Genomic DNA, 18,734 nt, shown 5'->3' with positions numbered 1-18,734 from the left:
GTTAGCATATGATTGGACGGTTTAAATCCTGTGATTGCAAACAGAGACAAGGGGAAGGGCAAGGACTAAACAGAAAACTGAAGACATCAGAAAGGGAAAGCTGGCAGGCTCTAAAGAAGGATGGACAGGGCAAGCCCAGAGACAGGGAAGCAGCTGCTCTGCCACCCAGGAACACACAATAATCAACTTTGCAACAACTTACCAGGAAATGAAGATGGACAAAACAAAAGACGTGAGCTGAGTCAGGCAGGTGAGGAGCTCCTCTGCAACTTGCCTTACTCAAACATTACTTAGGAGGAATGCAGAAAGTGAGCGGCAATGAGAGAAGCGAGGGCAAAACACCGTAGTTATGAAGTATTTGATGTTAATAGAGGGGCAGACACAGACTGCATCAGTTTGAACATGGGTCAGCATTGCAAACCATGGTGACTGATTCTTCCTCCAGCTGCTCTTCACTGTGCCACACAGTTGTCACACACACAGCCGCTGTAGTTCTTTAAGTTGACAAAAAATATGCACCTAACTTGACGGAACAGCAGCTGTCAAAGAAAAAAAAAAAAGATGGCGGCAAATGAGTAGACATGTATGACTGCCTGTCTGTTGTCGAGCATGTTCTTTTTAAGGAAGAGAAAGCCACGAGTCCTGGTGGGTGCTGGGACGACATGCTAGCGCGTGTGAATATGTGTAACAGCGTGTGACCCATCACGCTGAGTTCTCATTAGGAGAAGAGGCAGGGACAGGCTTCAGCGCCACAGTGAGAAGCTAGATGTCATTTTGATTCAGTTTGAATGGGACTGATCCCGAGGGGATTCGCGGAAATGCATGTACACGAGCACGGAGTTTGATACTGTACACAGCCGCGGATGCAAACGTTAGAGCAAAGAGCTCTGTCTGAAAGCCTAACTTTGAGTTGTTGAAAGAGGCACCGAGCAAACGTTTTTTTCTAGTTTTGTTTAATGCATCAAAATGCTCCCATTAGGATGTCCTGGACGTAGTAGCTCCTTGGCAACAGATGCAGACTATATGTTTGAAATATTCATTACAACTATACATGAAATTTTAATTTTTGTGCAAACTAAATTTCATCTACTGGTGCATTAGGACTGCAAACAATATCTGCATTTTAGTAGGTTATAAATGGCCTGGCTCAGACTCACAAGCCTTATTAGTCAACAGCACAGGAATTGGAGTACATAGTGTGCAAATTGTATTCTTTTTCCCTGGGAATGTTTCTCAAATTGCCTTTTGTTAAATATCGAAAATGTTGTCAGCTTATAAAGCCTATGATGGGTTTTAAAGGAGTATTCCCTTGCTAAAATGCCAGGTTTACATTCATGAGATAGATATATTGAGACCATGATAAATAAACTAAAGTCTTTGGTTGGAAATAAAACAGCAGTTATTCTTTAATTTAACTGAATAAGAAACCAAACTGTTGTGTGGTGAGTTTTTCCTCTTATTAAAACAAAACCTTTTCTTTTATTGTTAACTAAAGATTAAATTCTAATCATTCATAAAAAATTCAAATCTATGCATACAAAAAAAATAGCGTCTCTATGTCTAGCACAAACATTTCTGACAATAGTTTGCAACAGTGAATCTCACATGAGAAAAACCGTTTTCGGACATCATCTGCAGAGAAGCTTTGATTGCCACTCTTCAGCATCATATGACAAAAAGAAAAGAGCAGGAGAATGTGACGGTATTTCACACTTGGTCGGATGCTGAACTGGTGACACTGATCTAATGCCCCCACATCCAATGTGTGATTGTATGAATCATGAGCGCCAGTGGGTGGGAAGCATAGGAAACACCGTACTCCTTCATGTGTACATCTCAGCCTTTTTGCTATGTGTACACCGCTATCAAAAAGTATTTTCCTCTTTACATATTCAGCAAACAATGGAAGGATTCCAAGCGGTCTAGTTAAGGTTTGGACTTAAATTTGTTGGAGATGTGTGACTTTACATAAGGTTTTCCCCACTTGAAAACCTTCCAGTGTGGCTAAAATAATTCAGAAAACATTGGCGGTCCAAAATTCCTTCACGCTGATGTAAAATACTAGGTTAGGGGGGTAACACTTTTTCATTCAGTTTCAGGGTGTTTTTGATACCTTTTTCTCTTGACAAATGAAATGGATTATATGAAAGCTTGATTTTGTATTTACTCATTTTATTGACGATCTGAAACATTGTAGGTGGAGTGACAAAGCAAAAACAGTAGAAACTTATAGAAAGCTAAATGCTTTTTTGCAGCATTGTAAACATGGTTTATATGGAGCTGTCAGTACATATCTTATTAATTTAACATCTTACACATGAAAATAATAGTTGCAGAGGAGAATGTGTGACAAATATAGACAAACTCTGGTGAAAGCAAATACGTGTCGTAAAACCACTGATTGCAATCATCCAAAAACGTCTAAGGAATCTAACCTAAATCATAATAATTTTAGGGATGGCTCTTTTTCACTTTACTATTGAATAAATTGTTGCTTAAATTCTTCACTTATAGAAAAAATCTGAAAACAGCTTAAATCATTAAGTGGGTTTCCAAAAACTTTCAACCTGAAGTTTGATAATGTTTCAGCACATGAACAATTTAACAGGTCATCGCAATTTCTTAGCTCCAAATCTGGTAAAGGGTTGTGATGCTGGAGTTAGTAAGGAACACAATATTTTCACGGTGACATAACATGAAGGAAATTCCTTCAAGCACTAATCTGGTTTTGTATGAAAGATCAATATTTTCACCTGTGTGTGTACGTGTGAAATTCAAATTATTTCATTTTATTTATTTATGACTCTAAAATGCGTTCCTGTTTTCAGGGCAGTGAAAATAAATCCATTCGAGTGCATCGCAGCGGTAAACAAAATGAATCGGAGACCAGAAAGCCAGGATTTTTAAATGTTTTGTCAAAAAGCGAGATTGTGAGCTTGATAAGGTCAGAAAGCTCCATACAGAAAAAAAAAATAGGTTTAAAGAGGAGGGCAAGTGTCTGACAAAATGTGTACTGACGTAGAGAGACAGGCATAGAAATAGGTAGAGACGTGGAGAAGAAGAGACGAGAAAAGATGAGAAGGGAATGAAGACATAGAGGAGGCTCCGTTCACCTCCTAAGAAGATTAGACGGCATGGAGAGAGGAAAGAAGATGTCATGCTAAAGACAGAGAAACACACATAACATCTTCAGTTTCGCATGGATACTTTCTGGGAGGGTAAGAGTCTAGTTTAGTAGCTTTACACAGAACAAACTAATTAAAAACTGGACCCCAAAGACATGGCTGTTTTTTTCCCCAATCTGTCTTTGTAAATCATTGATGTCAGACTCGGTGAGCACCCAACCCAGCACTGTGAGGGAGGGGACATGGCGGAGCATCAGCAATAGTTCTGTGGAATCAGCTGGGTGTGAGTCAACTGCCTACTGTTTCACTCCCTGGGGAGGGAAAGGTCCGGGGTCATTATGACAAAGAAAGTGAACTCAAACCAGTGCTGAGTCACTTCGCATGTCAGAGCCGATACTGTTCAGTTTAATAGGGTGGAAGAGGAGAACACATCAGGTGTGAAAGGTGCAAGAAAGATGAGAGGAAGTAGGTGCGTTTTACCCAATCTGCTCCAAAGTAACCTGTATTCAGGGTGATTGCTGAAGAGAGTCAGGACCTGTGTCACTTATTGTCTATGAAAGTGCTCCAGTTCAGTTCGGCCGTTTTGTCCGTGTGCCCATTTAGTCCCTACCTGCCTCCATTTAATGCCTAGAGAAAAACCCAAAACATTACATACCCAGGTGTTTAACCATTGCATCTGAGCTTATTTCTCTGAGCGGGTATTGTTTAACAAAAAGTGGAGATGATTATACAGATCTTCACAAATTTACTTTATAAATACACCCTATTTCCTCTGATTGTGTTTCTGATGGCAGTTAAAGTCCAAATTTGGTAGACTGTGACTACCAAAACCTAAAAAAACATTGAATAACGTGTTGCTGAGAGATTACATTTATTGGAGTGACATAATCACATTTTAATGCAACAAAGTATGATCAGAAAATAATTTCAAATCACTGGCTGACATCAAGTGTAAATGTACCCCTGGCAGGTACAAATTGAAAACTGCTCAGTATTAAACATCCCCGCGGCAAACTGTCCTGTTTTGTTCTTGACAACGTTAAGTCCAAAGAGAGTTTCTCATGATGTGCTTTATTTCGTCCTCTTATATTTAATTAGCTACATATGTCCAGTATGTAGTTAATTTGAAATGCTTCTTGCGATACATTAGAAGTGATATAAAGGAAGTAATGAGATTTCCAGACTTACTGAAACAAAACGCAATGTTATATCTGAACTGTGTAGTGTTTAATCTCCTTGAATGGGATAGCTGCAGGGTTTCAAAGAAGATATAAAAATAAGTAATAAATCTGTCATAAACGTTAAAAAATTCCATTTCAAACCTTTGTTGTCATCCCTCTTAAATAAGCGATGATGCCATGTAAATTACCACAAAAAAGCAAGCCTCCCTTCAACTGAGGGCTCACTAATTAATAATTGGCAGCCATGCTGAAACTTAAACTTAAATGATATATTTCATTGCTTTTCATAATTAATACTCATCTTTTTTTTTAAAGTAAAAGTGAGTCAAAATTACAGCAGTTCTGGTGTAGGTGACAAAAAGGGAAACTAGCGATTATCATTAATGTCAAAATTAGTAAGATGGTGGAGTTTAATTAGAACACCTTGTGAGATATAAACCTAAAGTCCTGCTGTCAAATCAGATAAGTGCATTCTGGTGGATCCTGCTGGTGCTAATTTATGTGATAAGTCACTGGGAATGCTAGACACTCTACCTCTACTTTTTAAAACTGCCTCTTGTTACAGCTCCACTGCTTTATTCCCCATTTTTCTTCTCTTCGAAGGCTCAACAATCAGTCAGATTGGAGGACAATCATATGTAAACATCATGTTTTCATGCTAAACATTCCCAATTAGATTTTGGACTTGGTCAGTTGAAAGACATAAATATATTTTCACCTAAACCAGGTGTCTTCATCTCCATTCCACGAGGTCCGGTGTCCTGGAATGTTTAGATGTGTCCCTGCTCCAACACGCCGGTCTCAAATGGCTGAATTACCTCCCCAGTATGCATTCAAGTTCCCCAGAGTCCTGCTAAAGACCTGATTATGTGATTCAGATGTGTTGAAGCAGAGAAGCATGTAAAGGTTGCAGGACACCAGACCTTGAGGACTGGAATTGAAGATGCATGTTCTAAACCATTGTGTTGTAACTTTCACTTTATGTTTTAGGTCATTGTCTTTGCAGCTTCTAGCGAGTCTAAGTTCACAATTATCCTGATTTTAGCGTCATCCAATCTCCTATTAACTCTTGATTAGTGTCCCTGTCCTTATCAACAGATTCTCCCCCCTGACCTGTGGATTTCTGCAGCTCCTCTAGAGTTACCCTGGGTCTCTTGCTTCTCTGATTAATGCTCTCTTTTACAAGGCCAGTCGGTTTAAGTCAACATAAATGTCTTTTCTATTTCTGGTTAATATTCTGAAAATTTATCTGTGAGATGTTTAAAGTTTGGTACATTGTTTCATAAGCTATCCCTGCTTTAGACTTCTGCCCAACTATCCGTGACTCTCTGATGCAGTTTTTTGATGTTGTTCGTTCACTAATGTTTTCTATCAAACTCCGGAAGCCTTCACAGAACAGCTGTATTTACAGAGCCTAAATTTGTTTTTTATATATATTTCCACAGCTATATGGTCATGGATAAAAAATTATTAGATCACCTGCAGTCAACAAAAAAGAATAGGTATGCAATCAAGTTGTAACTCCTGTCTGTATCATGTAACTGAAACAGACACAAGAAAACATGGAAAGCATAAAAGCAGTGCAATGCTATAGCTAAGAACTAAAGTGATTTTGGTTATTATCAAGAAAACCACAGGAAATGGCAAATATACCAGCTCTTAAATGGAACTCTAGTGTACTATTTTTGTTGTTATGATTATATTTGTTCCAACAAATGTACCTTTAGTGTTACCGGACATTAAAATGAACAAGCAATTGAAGAAAACAAGGGTGCTCTAATCCCATTTTTCATGTGTGTATTGTTTTTTTTATTGTTATTTATCTATTTATTTATTTAGTCACATGAAAATCATTAAGACCAGAACGGTTTTAGCACCAGAAAAAGATAAGTGGGCCTCACTTGCCTTACAGTGTTCATGAATTAACAATAAGAAGCAGACTGAGGGGCGAAAATTCTGAGACTTGGAGAGGTTCAAAGGTTTCCAGGAGAATTACAAGGCATACACCACTGCACTCCAAAAAGAATAGAAAACCCATTTCACTTTTGCCAAAAAAACATCATGAAATCATCTTTGAGACACGTTATGTCATGTTCCAGTTTCAGAAGGCATGCTCCCATTTAAATCTGGAACAAAACTAAAACAGCATGTCAGAAAAAGAACATTATAACATCTATGGGCTACTTTTGTTGCTCCAGGATGCGATCACAGATGAAACCATAAATTGTATTTTCTACCAGGGGATCCTGAAGGAGAATATCTATCCATCAGGTGTGACCTTAAATCTCATAATTTTGCTCTTCTATTGTCGATTTGTCACATAAAATCCACATGAACGACATAGAAGATTGTATTTTCAACCAAATTTGAAGCTCAAGAGGAATCAATATTCTTAAAAGGAGTAGGATTTCACATCTGCACTTGGTTCAGGCTTTACAGACACAAAACCTCAGGGCAGGGTCTTGAAAATGCACATACTTTTTTAGGTCTTTTTCACTGCCTGTTGTAGTAGCTATAATGTATTCTGAACAGCTAGAAATGTCCACCATTTCCTTGGAAAGAATGGAAAATTCTTTGATGAAAGTAGAAGAAGGAAAACCATGAAATGCTTTGAGCTGGGAAAATTGAAGTCACACCGAGAGAAGAAAAGAAAAATCTAACCTGTAGGGAATTAAGGACACTTATTTAAAGGATAAGAAAACATGGACGAGAGGGCAGACAGGCGTTTCTTGAAACATATTGTCGGGATATTATTTCCTCTCATTTCTCTTTTACCCCAGAGAGAAAATTGGCAAAGCGAAAGCTGAAATGGCAGAAAGGAGGATGGAGAGACCACAATACAGACACATTAATGTATGTCTGTGTGCCTTTCAGAGAAGTTCCTGTAAAAATAAGGATGTTGGTAACAACAAAGTGCAAAAATAAAGAGTGAAAATATAATTACTTTGTCTGTGACTGTTACTGACCTGAAATGGTATAACATCCTTGCTTTTCATCTTAATTATTATTGTTGTGTGTTTTCTCCAAAACCTGCTATTAGGACTAAAATGTGGCTCTGCACGGACGGGTTCATAAAGATGTTACACAGTGAAATAGCAGAGATAGCTGGGTAAAATGCTATGATATTTTAATCTTATAACTTACAAAACAAACAAGATATTATGGCTTGAAAATTGTAATTAGTTTACTTTGATCCACCAACTATTTAGTGCAACTAAATGTTTCTTAATATCATCCAAGTAAAAATATTTTGTAAAACTAAATTTTATGGACACCAATATAAAGACTGCAAAAAAAAAAAATCACCCTCAGTGCCTGAGGAAAGGCTTTGGGTGATGTTGCAATGACCTGACTATGTTGGAAGTTATAAAAGCTAAACCTGGGTTTTAGTTTTAAACTGAATTAGGGTGATTATGACTCGTACACATCTGTCTCTCTGTTTATGTATGCATAATAAATGCATGTATCACGTGGAGACATTTAATTACATTTAGTTAACCCAATTATTTTGTGTTGATGCTACCAGAAATGATTTGCTGCATTTGCAGGTTGTGCATCTGCTGGTAGAGTTGAACAGAGTGGTGAAGCAGCCCTGCAGGGTGTCAAGGAGGCTTTGTGAAGATGAGCTGAAAGAGGAACAGAATAGAATAGAATTAAAAAAATCCTTTATTGTCCCTTAGTTCGGAAATCCAGGTGTGCTATCAGCAAAGTGACAGACGAATTAAAGCATCCATATCCACATAAAAGACTGGAAATATAATCATGAAAACCAATGAAACAAGACACTGAAAAACAGACAGAAAAAAACAAAGAAGACAAATAATCAGTAAAGTTGTATATTTACTTACAATTGTAACACTAATCTTTTCAAGAATTTAAATATTTTTTTCATGTTCACATTAAAAAATTTGATATGCATTATAGTTCTTAAAGGGGCCTAGTCACATACTTTTTGAATTTCTACACCAGTTGCATACAAAGTTTTTTCTGATTAAGTTTTACATTTAACACAAGACCATGTGACCGCAAGTACGATGTTGTGCATGCATTTAATAGTTAAACAAAGAGAAGCAATGGAGCCCATATATATGATAGTATAATGACGTTATAATGAATGAATACAATTATACATATATGTTAATTTTTACTTGTGAAAGGTAGTGCTAGTGGATCTGGTTTGTACTGTCTATTGGTTGGTACAAATCCACGCAGCACATGAATGAGGCATCTTTAATCGGCCCACCATATGCCGCCTCCAACATGGCGGCAAAGTTGAGGTGCAATTTACTTGAGGTGCAATTTATATATATGACTCAAAGAGTCATATATATATCTCTGTGACTGAGCCAAGCGAGTCAGGAACATTTAGCGGAGGAGCGAGAAGAAAGAGGTTAAGTTACCCTAACCCTGTAGATCGGGTTGATCTTTGACCACAGCAAACTTTACTGCGAGGCATTGCAGGACAGTCTACTGGATCTGACAGTAGCAGTTGTTGTCATCTGGCTTTCTGATAGTTCCACAGTGCCAGCAGATGGCACATAAAAATGTTTCTGTTTGCTGATTGCAGCCAGGACAAACTTATTTTCAGGCTCCAAAAAGGACCAAGTAAACATTATCAGGATGAACATATTGTTTTATCTGAAGATGAATATATGTTTTGTTTTTCCGTAATGGCCAAAATATGTGACTAGGCCCTCCTAAACTTGTTGACTGTGTGTTCATATAACAAAAGGAAGTCATACATAGTAAAATGGCCTGCACTTTTTTGGAGCTTTATCAGATCAGTCCAGATGGGTTCCTCTGGCGCTTTATACTACATTCAGTAATTTACCCATTCACTCACATGCTGATGGTGATAGCAAGGCTGCCACCAGGCCATCTGACCACTGCTACAGGGAATGCAGATGAAGTCTCTTGCCCAAGGACACAATGACAAAGACAGTCTAGGCTGGGTTTTGAACTGGCAACCCGCTGGTTACAGGATGACTTGTAAACATCTTCACATAAAGAAATTTGCCCCATAAGGAAAACGATGCATTTCCACGAGTTTCATCATTAAGTAAAATCACCTAGCTCAAAATTTCCCAGCACTCGTAATCAAGCAAGTCCTGTTTACCAATACCAAGGTACACCAAGACTTATCATGCCGTGAGAATCTCAGCTTGGCCTACGTCCAGTGTTCATGCATTCTGTTCAATAAATGATGTGAATGACTCAGTTAAGCATACATAAAAAATGTGGAATGCAATAAAAAAAATGTTACATGTATATTGAACAAAAGTAAACACATTTTAATAAAATGGTGCCAATAACTTAACATTTTGTGTTGAACTGTATCCCGTGTTATCAAGAGGTAAATTTCATGCTGAGTATGTAAAATTTACAAAGTTTAACCAGTAAAAGTTACAGATTTATTCACCTAATCCTAACTCATGGTCTCCACAACCTACTATTTTAACCCATTAGAGTCTAATTGAAATGTATGTTGCATGTACACATTCATGCTATGCACAGATGTGTGTCTTCTCCTCTCCTGCCACGCTCCTTAACTCCAGTCCTGTCAGCACGTGGTTCGAGAGGATTAGCATCATGGTGATCCTGCTCAACTGTGTGACGCTTGGCATGTACCAGCCCTGCGAGAACATTGACTGCACCTCCGACCGCTGTCAGATACTCCAGGTAAGGCGGACCTTGTGCATGCAAGCGATGACATGTAATCACACTGAGCGAAACATAGCACAAAACAAAGCATCCAATTACAGAGAACGCACTTCTCTTCTTGTCAACATTCTTCAAGCTGTGGTGAGAAAACACACTTCAGATAGAGTTTTTACCTCCTGGAATGTTTATATTTTCTCAATCCTCTGAGGAGGGAATTGGGGCTCTGTTTGTGTTAATAAAGTCTTGCAGAGCGGCATTGTGATTTTTGTCACCTGTTGAGAGGAGGAGCAGCATTTGAGACTATGCCTGTGCATGTCCGTAAATGCCACAGGTGGCATTTGAGAGCAAGATTTACCTACGGGCTTCTGCAGGATTTTCCCAATGCTTCTGCAATGTATTCTTCAAATGATAAATTTAATTTAGTAACTGTTCAATCTTTGTACGTGTCATAGGAGCTTTTTTTGTGACATCTGCACATCCATCAATGATCAACACACGGTGATCCCAATTCTCAGCCACAAATAGGGAGTTCCATCTTCTCATTGATCACACAAGATGAAAACCAATAAAAAACTTGTTAATGGTGAAACTGACCTATAAACTACTTTACTTTAGCCAGTGCATCCAGCTTTCTTTTGCTGCCCTGGGCGACTGTTCTTATGTCTAATATATAACACCGGCACTATGGAGATGACATGTTTTGATTGAGATCTGGTTGTAAAATGTTGCCTATCACAGGAGACAAAAAATTGTATCAATAATGTTATTCCATTTTTGCTTTTTTTTTTTTTTTTTTTTTTTCGAATAAAATTTCCATCTTTGCTAAACCATTACACCAAACAATGCATTGCTCTTTTTCCAAACAGAATGATGTCTGGTAGTGTCTCTGCTTGATGTTAACTAATCATGTAAAAAATATTTACTGGCAATTAAAGTTACCAACAGGTTGCTATTGATTCCTTTAGGAAAGTACTTAAAATAGAGCACATTATCAGAATTGTATTGTTTTGTTTTATTTGCCGCTGTTTTGCCATTGTATCAGCAAGCCATGTCGGGCTTACAGGGGCAGTGTGCTATTGCCAGCTGGCGGAGGAATCAGTGGGTACCTCAGGGATTTTAATTGTTTTTCACTGAAGGCTTAATTTCAGCGACAACACAGACAACCTAATTCTTCCTCACATGGGTTCGGCTGCCGATGGTTTGCGTCCACTGAAGCTAAAAACCTTTCTGCTGTGACCTGCATAGAAACAGTATTTTTAGTGTATTTAGTTTACCCCTTTGCTCCAATTACCACCTCCGCCAAACGCTCTCTTCATGTTTTACTCTGTAACAAGCACACTGTCTCCCCAGTTAGGGGTCATGTTCTGGTGGCTGCTAATGGTTAACTGGAGGGATTTTGGTGACAGAACTTAGATAGTTAGCATGGCCCTGAAATCTACTTGTGCCCCTTTGCAAATTCTGTTAGACCAGCATAAGCTCACCTTTTCTTTGCAAGGACTCGACTGGGATGCTAACAAGTGAGAGTGAAAGAGCTCATGTGGCTGAAAAGCCCAGTAGAGGTGTGGACTTTGGTCAATACACATATGTAGGACATAGATGGATGGATCAATTTTGATAATTGCTGTGAGAATGATTCACTTTGTAATGATGCTATAGGAAAGTCAAATGAACTCTAAATAAGTTAACCCACTTTATAATTTGCTGCAATGTTTTCCCTCACCACCATAACAGAAGATAACAGTTTTCTGCAAATTTATATCCGCTAAACTGTTCACCAGAAAATTAAAAAAAGATGTTGAATGCCATTAGAGTGACATACCATAGATATGTGGCAATTTAAGTCAAAGATACAAGTATTTTTTTAATATTTTCTGTCAATGTTAAATATTTTCCTGAATGGCGACTAGAGATGTTTTTCCTGCTTGAATCACTAAAAAAAACCTCTAACCTACAAGTTATTGTGAGGTATGTCAATTTGCTCCTCTATGATGTCTGATTGACAAAGGATTTTCTTTATCTTACATCTGTGAGACCAAAATAAATAATTATTAAGCTTTTTCTACCTGTTTTGAAAGATGTACCCTTAATAATGCTAATTATAACCATCTCAGGAATAGTTTTGTAATTTTACACCAAATATGGAGGTATATGGGGTGATTGTTGTGTGTGAAAATACATTTCCTTGTGTCATTATTAATGATAAATTCAACCAGAAACCTCAGATTAGACATGAATAAACTCTCAAAAACCCCTTCAGTATTAAGCAAGAAGCATGTTCTGGATCACAAAGTGCTCCACATTTTGTACTGCACCTTAGCTTTACCCTACTGAAGGTATTGTGGGGTAACGATTTCAAGACAATACAACCAGTAAGCAAATTAGAAAATAAGAGAGAGAAGAAAAATTAACAAAGTAGGACAGCTGGATCATAGAAATCCATTATTAAAAAAACATTTTTTTTTTAATATTCACTGACATTGTTGATCTACAAACAGCTCTTATGTTTAAAGCCAATAATAACAACCTGCCACATCACATTCAAAGGGATTTCAAGAGACGGGAAGAGGTTTACAAGATGTTTAAGGGGTACAGGTCAGTTTTAAAATCAGGACCACCAGGAGCAGTTTTCTGTTGCGATGACCCTGATAACTGAGAATTTACACAGGCAAACCATCAGAAATACTTTTTGTATTTGTGTTGGGTTAAACTCTGAATGTGAGGCTACAGCAATGTCAAAATGTGAAACCAGTCAAAAGAGGGCACAAGACAATGGTTATAGATAAATGTGCAATGAAAATTAATGTCATTATTATTTTTTTCAGCATTATTTCCATACTAGTATCACTGCATACCTTAATAGAAATGATAATCCAGCATGTATGTATTTGTAATTTAACATATAGATATATCTACATGGTGAAAATCTTGAGATGTAAGTGATTAAATGGGAATTGTGTAAAACTGGTAATATACTTATGTAAGTGAAAGCAGGGATATTATAGTGTAACGGCTATTGAGAAGGTCTGGGACCATATAGGTTTATTGTTTTCCTCACTTGTTGAATATGGTGTATATATAATTTACTAAATTGCTAACTTCACTTGTATTTTTAAGACTATTACAATGCTTAATAAGCTTCCGATTAATAACACAATTGAAAAAAAAAAATGAAAATAATGTTAGGGGAAAATAAAAGCTTTGATAAAGTAGTTGCATAATGGTCTAATATTGGTTTAAGTGTTGAATTTCCACTCGTTGGCATCTATTTGCTGAGACCACAGATTGGAAAAAGAAAACACATGTCCAAAACCATTTAGGAACAAAGGTATTGATTCATAAAACGTACAGATCAATTTGTATAAACCATGCTACATTTAAGTGGATAGCCATCAAGAACTTCTGATGTTATACAACAACCTTGACACTAAACTTTTCTCTAAAATTGATTATAAGATACAAAGGAGCCTACCAAGAAGCTGACAGTAAAAAGGAAGGAACAGCAAGAATTTATGCCAACTTCGTTTGTTCTACATGTTAATCTGACCTCCTGCATTCTCAAAACATCTGGATTTGAGGAGAACTGTGAGACAGAACCCTTTTGCTCCAAAGAAAGCATCCAGTCCTAGCTTAAATGTCATAAACCCTTGCAGAATATCTTGTTATGGTCTGTTGTAACAAAACATTTCAACTATAGGTCCAAAGGGTATGTAAAAACAAAACACAAACCAAAGCTAAAAAAACACCCTACCCACAGTGTTGACATCTTCATACTCTGGGGTTAATCCTCAGCATTAACTGGGGTTTAATGTGGTTGAAATTCTGATCAATTCCTATTACAAGACAGTTTTGACTTTAACACCTAGTTAAGTTACAATTAATCCAACCCTAAATCCACATCGACAAACAAGCCATGAAAAATGTAAGTTTTGGAAAGGCCGTCTAGCACTTGGAAAAAAGTTTGACTAAAAACCCGTAAGATTACCTGAATGGGGATGTGGGTAAAAGATATTCTCAGAACCTGACAGACTTGGAGCACTTCTGCGAAGGAGAGTGTGCAAATTTTGCGTGGTCAAGTAAAGTCTGCAGTGGATCTCAAGAAGCCCATTACTGAAGACACTTGTGTTGCATTACTGTCTCATTAAGAAAATTCTTATGGCTGTCCATTAAGTTATTCCTTTTTTGAACCATTGTTCTTTTTAAAGACATCTCTGAAGGCCCGAACAGAGCCAGCCGTCTTTATTTTTAGGTCACTCGCCATGACGTTGCTACCCCAACAGATGATGGCAGAGGAGATTGCACTCTCCATAACACACAGCCACATAGTGGCTGCAGACACTCAATACTTTACAATGCTTGAACGTTACATCTCTGGTCTGTTGTCCAGTTAAATTTTGAGATATTTATATCCCTCCGCCACCTCCTCTTCTTCTCCCATGATGGAAATAGTGTTCAACATACTCCAGTTTCTCCTGAAATCTACAATTATATCTTTTGTTTTGACATACTCAACATGAAACAATAGCTGGTTTGTTTTTATTTTACTTTTCATCTCTTTCACAGATTTGGTGGAGCTATTTATTCAATTGCACAGGATACGCGTCACAATACAGGTGTTTTGAACTGATTTATACATTACAACACCCTGTTTTTTTTTTATAGCAGTGTGCACACTTTTTGAATCCACTGACCTTAATTATGAGTCACACAGTAGCTTAGTTTGATTTATGTGGGATTGGCATGAATCACAGAAAATACAAACAACACTAAGCAACCACGGGCCTCATGTATGAAGCATGCGTAGGCAAAAAAAGACTTTCAGTGCAGCGTTTTATGCACAACTCGGCATGTACACAAATGAATGTTACTTGAAAGTGTGCAGCAAACTTTTTACCTGCCACGAAAATGTGCACTAGCCACACAAACCTTTTTCAGTCAACAATAACAAACATCAAAGCTCTAAAACTCACCCAAATACACTGAAATATAAGTCCATTCAGTTGTATTTAACTCAAGGAGCATCAACCCTGATGTTTTTTCACCAGTTTGAGCTTTCATGGTTTAAATCCCTGCAAAGAAACTGAATCACATTTAGACTCAAACAACAATGTAACACACCACAAAATGATTTAAACAACCTCAGTCAGATGTAAACTGTAAATATTCCTTTGTTTTTGTCATGTGTAGATTGAAATGGTCTGTGCCAATGAAATGCATGTAGATCATCTAAGGGACACTTTCATTCTCACTGAAAAAGAAGACTGTGTCAGATAAGTAGATAAACTCCTAACAAGTCAGCTGTGATGATTCCTAAGGTGGAGACAATCACACGTCCATAAATAGCTGCATAAAGGTGACCCTAATTGGGGAACAATGGCATCATTGGCACTGTTGGAGGACGTTGTCGACTGAAGAATGTGGAGAGAGCATGTTTTGAGATATCCTACTGACCTCCTACTGACCTGCTGGCCCAAGATGATGAGTGGCTTATTAATCGATTTTAACTGCAATTTATTTTTTTAACTGGCCCCAGTGTTACAGAGGGAAACTAGGAGGAGCCGTGCGTCACCAGGGCCGTTTCAGGTTTTTACTCCACTGCGGTCTTTGCAACCACAGCTGTTCAAAGGGAGCTATCTGACAGTTCAGGTATTTCACAGTCATCCCTGAGCTGTCCGAAGCCAGCTGTATTGAACAGCCTCATCCATGTTGTTCAGATACATAAAAGTCCCCTATGATCATTTGCAGCGAGGAGCCAATTCTCAAACGTAACCAGAGCGATGACTGCACTGATATTGCTATAATCCTGCTCAACTCAGGTTTCTGTTATACTATCATTGTCATGTTTGATGGAACTGGATCAAAGTGCAGACAAGAGCATGAGAGTGGCATGTTGAAGAAGGGTGGTTTATTAGATAAAGAACACGTCTTAGAGAGTGGCAGGGAAACAGGAACCAGGAACACAGTAACAAAGAGACCAGAGTAGTAACGTGGATGAAGACAGAGGACCTGAAAATTGGTAATGGCTGAGCTGACAATATAATATATATCACCTGTGCGCTAATCACACAGGTGAGAAGAGTGAGATCTAATGAACAGAGGGAAAGGACAGGGAAGAGAACTGGCAGGACCAGAGGGAGAACTGAATCTAATAGGAAACAAGATAGTGGCCAGACATGGGGAAAATATCTAACTAAACAAAGGAAGAGCACAACCAACAAAACTAATAAATAAAGAGCAGGCGCTAACAGGAACCAAATCTAATAATCACAAAAATGATTAAGGTACTGACTAAAGAAAGGCAAACATGAAATAAAGATCTAAAATAACTAATGAAATAATAAAGAACATAGCTAACCAGACAAGAACTGAATCTAACAAATACCAGAATAAATATATAAATATAAATACTGAACAGAAAACTAAACAGATGACAAAAACAAGGACCTGGGGATGAACAGTATAAAGTGCAAGATCAACAGACTACAGGATCCCAAGGGAGCTAACATAAGTAATCACACCCCTAGGGATCCTGGCAATCATAATAATTATAATCATTCTCAATAAAATAACATGGCTGGGAACAAAATAAGAGCAGTCTCCATGTGTGATGGCTGACTCGCTGATAAAAAAAGTGAAAATGTATCCCTTTTGTAGGCAGTAAGATACTGCACAATATTTACATTGCCAATGTACAGGAAGGTTCAAAACTGTATTCAAAGCTGAATTTTTTTTCTCCAAATTGTATTCTGTTTTTTAATGTCATTACCCTGATTATTTTTACTGAAACTTAAGATTCCTTAAATCTTCAAATGAGAACTACTTATCTTCTGATGGCTATTTAGATTATGACGAAAACCCAAAGACAAGAGATACGTTCACCAGGCATTTCTTTTCCTGCCGTATATCCCTGGGAGTATTAACTGAACATTTATCCTCCAGGCAATTTGGTAATTTTGACAGTCACACATAAAGTGAGACACACGTAACATAACTTTTATTTTTAAATCACTCACCATCACGATCTTGATGACCCACTTACCATGTCCTTTCCTCCTGGCAAATAAGTGGCACAATGACAGCATATAAAGCAGCTTCCACACCAGCTCATACATCAAATCATGAAAGGGCCCATCGCAAGACACCCTCAGCCTCTTTACAAATCATGCAGATGATGGAACCTGATAGGGTGACTGAAGAGAAAGCTGGCAGCAGTGACAAATAGCTATGATGAATTCATTCCCCTTCCTCTGAAAGCAGGACGGGATGGGGATCTGACTGTTGCAGCCACTGTCAGATTACATGTGAAGCGTGCAGGCTGCATTATTTATCAAAACATCATTTAAACAGCATGTAGGACAGAGTTCTCGGCTTTCCGATTGAATTTTCCCAGGTTGGAATTGCCGGTTGATAATGAGATGATGCACTTCATTTTCTCTTTAGCTTGGTTTTTGCATGCTTGCTTGCATTCATGCACAAATTTGTACTTGGTCACATTTGTCTTTTCTAGGGGGATTTTTGTTCTTTAAAGAAATCTCAATCTCCGTAATATTCTTACTTGTATTGTTAGGAACTTATTTACTGAGGATTGCTGTGATTGACTTTGTCACAAGAACAAAAACAAAATTTTTAAAATTGAAGTATGATTCAACGTGCATAAATGCTAAGAAGACATTTTTAAATAGCAGCAAACTCATTTTTGTTGTTGTCAATTTTCCATAGTTAAATTGAGATTGCATGACCAAAACCTTGTTATCTACAATCTAATTGGGATAAACTTCCAGGTCCTGGCATGTTGACCCAGCCTCCATGGGCTGACAAAACCACTGTCATTTGAACCTGTGTGTCATTAAAGAGGAACCCCCATGTTGTTTCTGTGCAGAAATTGTTCACGCTGGCTTTTGGTCAAATAATGGGCAGTAGGGTTTATCTGCTTAAAATGAAAAGCAGAATCCCAAGCTAGTATCTGCCAAAGTTGCTGTTGGATTCCAAGAGCTATGGGGAGCATGAGTGACCACAGAGTAGCGAACTCATGTACTATCGATCCAGAGCTAAAAGGATCTTTGTGAGGCAAATGGTCCCATCTCGTTGAGTTCTTATACAGATCTACTAAGCGAGGAAATATCACATATAATTCTGCAGTTATTACAGTGTGGATTTGTTTTTTTCTGTTTCTGAAAAGAATCAAATTATGACTGAATTGTTGTATTCAGAAAAAAATATTTCTTTATTTTTTTTCCTCAGAGTTAATTTCCTCGGTTTGTAAGCATTTCAAACTTTCATTTCAAAGGAATTCTAGAATTTCCCCTTATATCAGTTTCGATTAGAGATAAAAATAACAATTAAATATTGTAAATTCCGGTTGTACAGTAAAAACATTGAAAACAACCTTTGAACTTTTGTTTATTAGCTTAATATTCAAATTAAAGATCCATTTTTTTCTGCATGCTAGAAAAAGTACATATTTTTAACTGTTCAATTTGCATCTTTGATTTATTTATGCTCACATTTTGGGCCATAAAAATAGTGTTTCTTTTAATGTACCCTTTGAAAAATGATCTTGTTTCATACACACGGCATGCATTTTTCTCAGTATGCATGGTTGACAAATTGCTTTTCACCAAGCCGCAATAGGTCCATTTGAATGTTCAGGCCCTGAGAAACTCTGTGTCAAGTGGTACTAGTTTGAATAATGCTGTGCAGGAATATGCAACAAGGCAGTAAATGTAGTCATTCAGCCCAGGGCAAAGTGCAGGGAATATTTTGTTCCATA

The 18,734-nt window shown here is 37.6% G+C and overlaps 1 protein-coding gene across 5 annotated transcripts in view; it reads left to right on the top strand.

The window, feature by feature from the left end:
- The window catches only part of cacna1ia (calcium voltage-gated channel subunit alpha1 Ia), a 230,835-nt gene that overhangs the window by 111,594 nt on the left and 100,507 nt on the right, over positions 1–18,734 (top strand). For all 5 annotated transcript variants that reach the window (XM_036148200.1, XM_036148199.1, XM_036148198.1 and 2 more), the window contains exon 3: positions 9,874–9,985. In XM_036148200.1, coding sequence (XP_036004093.1) covers positions 9,874–9,985 — 112 coding nt within the window. The remainder of the gene's footprint in view (positions 1–9,873; positions 9,986–18,734) is intronic.

Source organism: Fundulus heteroclitus, chromosome 16 (genome assembly GCF_011125445.2).
Source record: "Fundulus heteroclitus isolate FHET01 chromosome 16, MU-UCD_Fhet_4.1, whole genome shotgun sequence".
Classification (NCBI taxonomy): domain Eukaryota; kingdom Metazoa; phylum Chordata; class Actinopteri; order Cyprinodontiformes; family Fundulidae; genus Fundulus; species Fundulus heteroclitus.
The sequence above is the reverse complement of the archived record's forward strand: the minus strand, read 5'-3'. Positions and strand labels throughout refer to the sequence as shown.